General features: G+C 61.2%; 1 protein-coding gene across 1 annotated transcript; it reads right to left on the bottom strand.

The window, feature by feature from the left end:
- Positions 1 to 4950: 4950 nt before the first annotated feature.
- GADD45B (growth arrest and DNA damage inducible beta) lies at positions 4951 to 6993 on the bottom strand. The gene is made up of 4 exons (XM_030336580.1): positions 6720 to 6993; positions 6527 to 6628; positions 5904 to 6126; positions 4951 to 5645 (listed from the first exon to the last, which is right to left on the bottom strand). The coding sequence occupies exons 1-4, from the start codon at positions 6761 to 6763 to the stop codon at positions 5532 to 5534; spliced, it is 483 nt and encodes a 160-aa protein (XP_030192440.1). The 5' UTR covers positions 6764 to 6993; the 3' UTR covers positions 4951 to 5531.
- Positions 6994 to 7603: the final 610 nt, after the last annotated feature.

Below are 7603 nucleotides of genomic sequence, written 5' to 3'. Positions count from 1 at the left end.
TGGAAATAGGCTTTTTGCAGATGATAAAAGATGAGGTCATGAAGGCGGGCCCTAATCCGAATCGGCTGGTGTCCTTATGAGAAGGTGTAATTTGGACACAGAGATGCACTTCCACGGGAGACGACGTGGAGAACACGTCCCAAGCCCGGGGACACCTGAGGCCAGTAGAGAGAGGCCTGGAAAGATCCTCCCTCAGAGCCGCAGAAAGACACCTTCGTCTCACATTTCTGGCCTCCAGAACCAGACGCCAACATATTTCTGTTGTTGAAGCACCCCCCCCCACCCCCCATCCCCGCCTCACTTTGTTACACCAGCCCCAGGACACGCATACAGTGGGCGGAGCGTGCAGTTAAGAACAGTGGTGTGTGTGTGTGTGTGTGTGTCCATGCCTGTTTGCAAGACTGAGTATCTGGGTACATGCTGTTCATATGTGCAGGCACAGGTGTGCATGTGTGCATACAGGCGGCCACCCATGGCTACAACTTAGAACAGACAGGCCTCTGGCCACGGCCACATCTGCTCCTTTGTGCCCTGGTGGGTTACCTGTCAGGGTCAGGCGGAGCCACGTAGCTCCCGGGTGGGGTGGGGAGGGAGGGGTCTGGGTTCAATCACGAGACCCAGTTCAGAGGTTCCGGGAGCCCAGGGCTCACTCCAGGGAGGAAGAATCCTGTAAACAGCCGCACACCGACTCACATAATAGTAGCTAACTCCTCTGGAAGGCTTCCCACTGTTCTAAATGCCTTACATATTTTAACTAACCTGATGCTCACACCAGCCCCAAGAGATGGGCACTCCTATTAGTATCCCCATTGCACAGATAAGGAAACTGAGCCCAAGGAGGTGAAGCAACTTGCCTAAGGGCACACAGCCGGCCGCCTCCGCGGGGCCGGGTCGCAGCCTCCCTGCACTGGGTGGTGTCACCGTAGCTGGTCAGGACCCAGCACCTGGCAGGCCTGCGTGTGTCCCTTAGGGACTAAACAGCATGTCCTGGAGAAGAAGGTCATCATCCGCGGGTCAATGTCTGTCCACAGCTCGGGATTCGGACCTCTTTGTGCCCAAGCGTTGGTGAAATGCCAGGGGGGGCCCAGGCTGGGAGGGACCACGAGGAACCTGGGGGTGAGGAGACAGACCCTTCCCCAGCCCTCTTGCAGCAGGAGCTAACACAGGAGGCAGACAAGAAGCAAATGGTGGCAGGATTAAGTCTGTCCTTACAAACAGGCAGGTGCTGGAACCTGGAGGGGGGAGGGGGGAGACGGAGCTGGAGACGCTCTCAAGGTTCCTGTCTGGAGAGCTTCCCCAGGGAGGGGGCATCCGACAGGAGAACAAAAGGGCAGAGCTCAGACAGCGGCGTCCGGCCCGGGGCGTGAGGCGCGTGCCAACGTCAGCCGTGTGTGAGACTCTGCGCGCCCTCCCGTGTGTCCTCGTCCGCATGGAAGGGTGCTGGCGTGCACACAGCGGCCAGGTTCAGACTCTGGTCGTGACGCACACCACAATGCGGACGAGCGTCCAAGCCTCCGAGCATCACGTGAGGGTGAGAAGCCATCTGGTGTCTCATCCCACTTCTGTCAAGAGCCCCCAACAAGGCAAAGCCACACAGGCCGGCCACGGATTCATGGGTGCCAGGAGCTGGGCAAGCAGATGGGGAGTGGCCGCTAACAGGGCTTCTTTTAGGGTGTTCTGGAATGTTCTGGAATGTTCATGGAATGTTCTGGAACTAGGTAGTGGTGATAATTGCACAACTCTGTAGAGTATGCTAAAAACCACTAAATAAGACTGTAAAGGGGTAAGTTTTATGGTATGTAACTTCTATCTCAATTATATATAAATATAAATGTAAATATAAATATACATGGGTATAAGATCCTAACTGAATCACACAGGCCTTCGCTTGGTCCCTGAATGCGCCCCTGTCCAGCTGTGTGACCTTGGGCAAGTGGCTGCACGTCTCTGAGCCCTTGTGCCCGCCCCCCCCTTTGGAGAAAGCAGAGCATGATGTTAGCTACCTTGCAGAGTTGTTTCGAGGCCGAGCAGAGATAACAGGGCAGAAAAGCCGCCTTGGGCAACAGCAGCTGTTATTATATCACTGTTCTCCACACGGCTGCCCCGTTCGGCTGTCCTTGTCCTGGACCCCGGCTGGTCCCCAAGTCCAGGGACATGTTATGTGCTTCAATGACATGCTCACAAGGCCGTCCCCCTTTCCCCGGGGCACGGAGGCTTCAGGAAGTAGCTAGAATCCTACCGACTGTTGAGGCCTGGGGGCGGAGATCACATCTGTATTTACACACCTGTCAACACGCATGTAACTGTGTGCCCACGTCCATTTTGGCAGGTGTGTGCTCACACTCAGACCTAGCTCGGGGGAGGCTACGCGTCTAGTCCACAGACATGGAAAGGAAGCCCAGAGGAGCGGAGCCACCTGCCCGAGGGGGTGGGGAGAAGCTGGGGTTCCAGGCCCCTGCCCAGGGGTTCCCTGGGGGGAGTGGGTGACAGCGTGTGTGAGGCGTAGGGAGCTGGGTGTGCGCCTGTGTGGTGTGTGTCTCAGGCCCGCGGGTGTAGACACGGGCGGAGGGGAGCGCAGGTCCCCTGAGCTGAGCCTGCACCCCAGCAATTCGTCTGCCGCACCCTCCTGCCCGCCCCCCTGCAGGCTCGTGTCCACAGGACAGCGGCCAAGGCGTTTATGCCCAGGGGAGACGGCGTGAGCCTGGGGACACGGCAGCCCCGGAAGCCCATTCTTGTGCATTCTTGGGTTCAGTCAGGAGAACCTGACACTTGTTAACACAACAGGGACGGCAGCTGGAGAACCACCACCACCAGGACACTGGAGCCGCGACCCTCCCGTCTGTCCCGGGATTGGCGGGAAGGCTGGGGCTCTGACCTTCTGGGAGGTCGCACCTTCCGCCACCTGCGGAGTGAAGGAACCTCACAGTCCAGGCTGAAATCCCGCCGGGTCCGGGAAAGAGGCCTTGGAGCCCGAGACGAAGCAAGAGGCCCGCCGAGCCAGCCGAGTTTCCTTTCCCTTCCTTCCATTTACAATATCGAGTGAGAATATTCCTCAACCTGCTGGGTCTGGGGCACGAGGCTTCGTAAATCTTGCACGGAAGGCTCCCCCTCGTCCGTGGCTGTGCTAACTCACAGGGTGGAGTGAGGAGATGATTCTAGAAACGCACGGTGTGTGACAGTGGCAAGAGCAGTGATAATGGCCGATGCTTTTTACACTGTGTGGGAAGCACTGATCTAAGGAATATGTATTTCATGGAAACTTCTCAACACTCTATGAGGGAGGCAGCATTACTGTGCCCATTTTCAGGGGGTGCGGGGTTCTGAGGTACAGACAGGTGCCAGCCGAGGGTCACACAGCCGGGGTCCCACTCGTGCCTTGTGTGTCCTCGGAGCCCAGGAGCCTGGGGTCTTGACCTACTGGACAGGGGACCTAGGGATGAGAGGGTCACAGGTCACAGGTCGTCCTGGAGGATGGCCAGGACCAAGATGAGGACAGAGAGGCCCATCCCCTCAGGTGGAGCTCAGGGGGTGGAGCCTCTACCCCAGAGGAACCAGCAAGACGCCAAGAGCTGACCCTCGTCCCTGCTCGCCGCCCTTCCGCACTGACTCCCGCCCTGAGGTGGGGGGGGGGGGTCCTTCAGCCCCTACTCCCCTCCCCAGGTTCCCTCCCCTGGGGACTCTATCTCAGGGACTCCCCCGCACCCCCTCGTAGTCCCCCTTCCTCCAGCCTCACCTCCGGATCCCAGCAGGGATGCCCTTCCCCCCTGGGGCTCCCCTCATCTGCCCCGTCCCCCCCTTCCCCTAACCTCTAGCAGGATTCCACAGGGGTCCCATCTCCGGGTTTTCCTCCCCCCCCCTCCGGGATCTTGTCTCCCACCTGCGGCCCTTCCCCCCTCCCCCCTAGGAATCCCCGCCCCTCCCTCTCCTCTCCCTCTGGGACTTCCCCCTCCATCTTGCCCTCCCTTCCTTCTCCTGGCGGGGCTCCCCCAGCCCCGTGACTCCTGGGGGGACCGCCGGGGTTTTCCTCCAGCACCCACGTGGGGCTCCGTGGAAAGGTCGCGGCCTGCGGGCGGGGGCGGGGCCCGCCGGGACACGATGTGGCCAAGGCGCCAGCGAGCCCACCCCGCAGACCTGCGGCGGGAAGACTGAGGCGGGGCGGGGCGGGGAGGGCTGGCTGGCTCGAGCTGCCGGCTCCCAGCCCGCGGCATGGGGAGAGTCACCGCGCCTGCAGCTTCGGGAGAACAAGGAGGTGGCCGGCGAGGCCTTACAGTTTCGGTTTAGAGGCAAAACGCAGCACTGTGCCAAGCCCGGCTTCCTTGGGAGCGCGGCTTCCTTGGGTATTTTTTGCTCGTTGATCTTAGTTTGGGGAAAGAAAAAAAACTTTTCTTCCCCTTCAGTTCAGTGAAGAAGGCCATCCTGGGACGGAGAAGGCCTGGGCACCGGTGGCGGGGGGGAGGGGGGGAAGGGCCCTCCCTGGGGGTCGCGCCGAGGAGCTCTTCCTACAAGGCTGAGCCCTGGACAAGGCAGCTAAGCCCACCGTGGTCCAGGTGCCCCCTTGACCTCTCTGGACCTCGGGTTGGTGGCGGCGTCGGGGCAGGCAGGGGCTGCAACCAGCCCCCCAGGGGTGCGTCTACGTATGCCCTGAGCATGGGGTTGGCTCCAGCAGGGCCGGTAACAGCAGTGGCACAGCGGCCAGGTTTCGTAATAAACCGGTCTTTTAATTGCTATGGGGCAGGAGGAGGGAGGATTAAAAAAAAAGAGGCAAAGGTTTGTTGGGCTTGGTTGGCGCCGGCTGCAGAGAGAAGGGGCACTGTTTTTGCAAAGGAGCCTGGAGCTGCTAACAGGGACTGAGCAACACTTCCTGGTGAGCCTGCGGGAGGGGGCTTGGGTGCCCGGCGGGGGGCAGAGGTCCCCAGCCCTCTCGGAAGTGGCAAATACACAAGAAACGCGGAAGCTTTAGAAATTTATTACAAGGTCATCGTAGAAGTAAAAATATATGTATCTGTAAGCTTCCCTTCTCTCTCAGTGGTGCAAGTAACGAGTGCAAGTAACAAAATAGATTGTCTATTACGTTTGCCAACGGGGACTTCATGGGTACAGAGCAACGTCAGCGCCAGCTCCCAAGTCCCCAAGTCCAGTCCTGGCAAGGGTGCAGACCCTCGGTCGCCCGAGTCCCACGCAGACGTCAGCGCCGGTCTCAGTCCGCCCCGGAGCGTGCGGTCCGAGCCCTCCAGCGCGGGCGAGGCCACAGCTCCCCCGCTCCAGCTGCTCCGTCACAAAGCCTGGGCTCCGGTTCCCCTCTCCTGCTGGCCCGGTCCCCCTCTTCTCCTGTCACGGTGGCCACAGCTGGCACTGCTCCAGGCTCACCGCCCTGGGGGTGGCCACGCACTCCCCTCTTCTCCATTGATTCTGCCCCCGCGGTCTCACAGGATGGGTTGTTCTGGGGGGTTGTTCTGGGGGGGAGGGGTCAAATATTTATTTTATTTTTTTTTTTGGCAGCAACTCAACAGCTTCTGATGCCGGGAAGGGTCTCAACGCTCCTGGAGGGAGATGTAGGGGACCCACTGGTTGTTTCCTCGGCTCTCTTCGCAGTAACTGGCTACCTCGACCAGGCCGTGGCTTTTCCAGGCATCTGTGTGAGGATTCTGTGACAAGGGGAAAAAATGGGGTTCAGGGGGAGCCCCAGGAGTGGGCAGGGAGCCTCCCTCTCTCAGGGCCCCTCTGGGGAAAACAGGCCAGCTCAAAATAGCTCCCCGGGTAAGGAGGCCCCCGCCAGGCTGCCCACGGGACATGCCTATCGTGGCTGAGTGCTGAGCTGGTCCGAGATGCGCCAGCTCAACTTTGTTGACAAACACAGGCGCAGGTGCCCGGGGAAGGGTGGGGCAGGTCCAGGCCCAACTCACCGTGACCAGGAGGCAGTGCAGGTCTCGGGCCTCGGTGGTGCCCTGGGTCTCCGCGGGCTCGCCCAGCAGCTGCGCCAGGCGCTGCATGCCTGACACCCGGACGATATTGATGTCGTTGTCGCAGCAAAAGGACTGGATGAGCGTGAAGTGTATCTGCAGGGCAATGTCATCCTCCTCCTCCTCATCGATGGCCAGAAGGCACAGGACCACGCTGTCAGGGTCCCTAAGGGGGCCAGAAGGAGGGGACGGATCAGCCGGGGGCTGAGGAGACGCCACTGTGCACGGGGGAGTTTGGAAAAGCAAAGAGAAACCGAAGGCGCGCCAGGGATCGCGTCTGCATGCAGCTGCAGGGGTGGGGAGAGGACGCACGGTTCTAGATGCCTGGGGGGGGGGGGGGGGTAAGGCACCAGCGAATACGGCGGTGGGCGCTTGCAAACGATGCAGCGTCAGGATACTGCAACCTCGGCTCCCCCCCGCCCCAAAGAAAGCACAGAGACCCTCAATCCACAGTGGGGATGCTTGGGGGAAATCCTAGCCACGTGCGCAAGAGGGGTGCAACAGAGAGCATGCAGAGCGGAGGGGGTCCCCACCCGCGCCCAGTCCGGGGACGGGGTGTGACTCACACATTCATCAACTTGGCTGACTCGTACACCCCCACGGTGAGGCGGTCCTGGCGCTGCGCGGCCACCAGCAGCTCCTCCACCGCGGCGCTCACGGTCTGCATCCTTGGGGTCAGAGAGAGGAGGGTCAGCGCCCGGCCGGCCACAGGTCGCTCCGGTCCCCGGCCGGCCCGGCTGACCTCAGCCTGCTACTTACTTCTGCGCCGCGTTGTCGCATGCCACGAGCTCTTCCAGCGTCATGTTGCAGTTATAATCCACAGTGGAAAACAGCCCCACGACAGTCCCAAGGGAGAAAATGCAAAATCCGAGGCCGGAAAGCCCAAAACCTTCCCACGGAGCCCGAGCGCTCGTTCAAGACCTTCGGAAGGCAGCGAAATCGTCCCCAAAAGAAGGCAGGAAAAAAATGGCAAAGTCCTCGGCGAGAATAATCCGCGTGGCCGGAGAGGAGAAGATTGCGGCCCCGACTTCAGCGCTCTGAGCTCGCCGCCGCGGGCGCCGCCTTTTATCGACTTCCAAACCAGAGGCGCGGCCTCGGCGGCGCGTCCGCCCCTCCTATTGGCGAGCCAACAAAGGCGAGAGAAAGGAGAGCTACGGTTGGCCGGCGCCGGGGAAGGGGCGGAGCGCCGCGCGGAGGCGCCCACGTGGGCGCGAGACCCGGGAGGAGGGCGCTGGGGAGGGGGGGCGGGGAGCGTTGACTGCCAGAAAAGAAAAAAAGCAGAAGTTTTCCTCCTGATTTCCCGGCAGCGGCGCCGCGTTTCGGGGCGCGCGCGGGATTTCCAGCGCGCAAGGCGGCGGCGCGGACTTTCGGGGGGGGGGGGGGCCGGGCCTGGAATCCCCTCCTGGTCCCGGGAGAGTCCCCGGCCCGCGCCTTTCCAGAGTTCTGCTGGAGGCCTGCACGGGGAGGGGGCCCAGTTTGCAGGCTCATCCCTCCCAGGTGGTGTGTGCATTGTCGGGGGTCGGGGAGGGATTGGCTGCGGGGACCCCAGACCCTGGGTGACTTGATTTCTCTGGGGCTCTGTGTCCCAACCTGTCTACTGGGCATGCAACGCCGGCCTCATTGGATTGAAGGAAGCGTTAAAT

This window comes from Lynx canadensis, chromosome A2 (assembly GCF_007474595.2).
Source record: "Lynx canadensis isolate LIC74 chromosome A2, mLynCan4.pri.v2, whole genome shotgun sequence".
In the NCBI taxonomy this organism is placed as follows: domain Eukaryota; kingdom Metazoa; phylum Chordata; class Mammalia; order Carnivora; family Felidae; genus Lynx; species Lynx canadensis.
The sequence above is the reverse complement of the archived record's forward strand: the minus strand, read 5'-3'. Positions and strand labels throughout refer to the sequence as shown.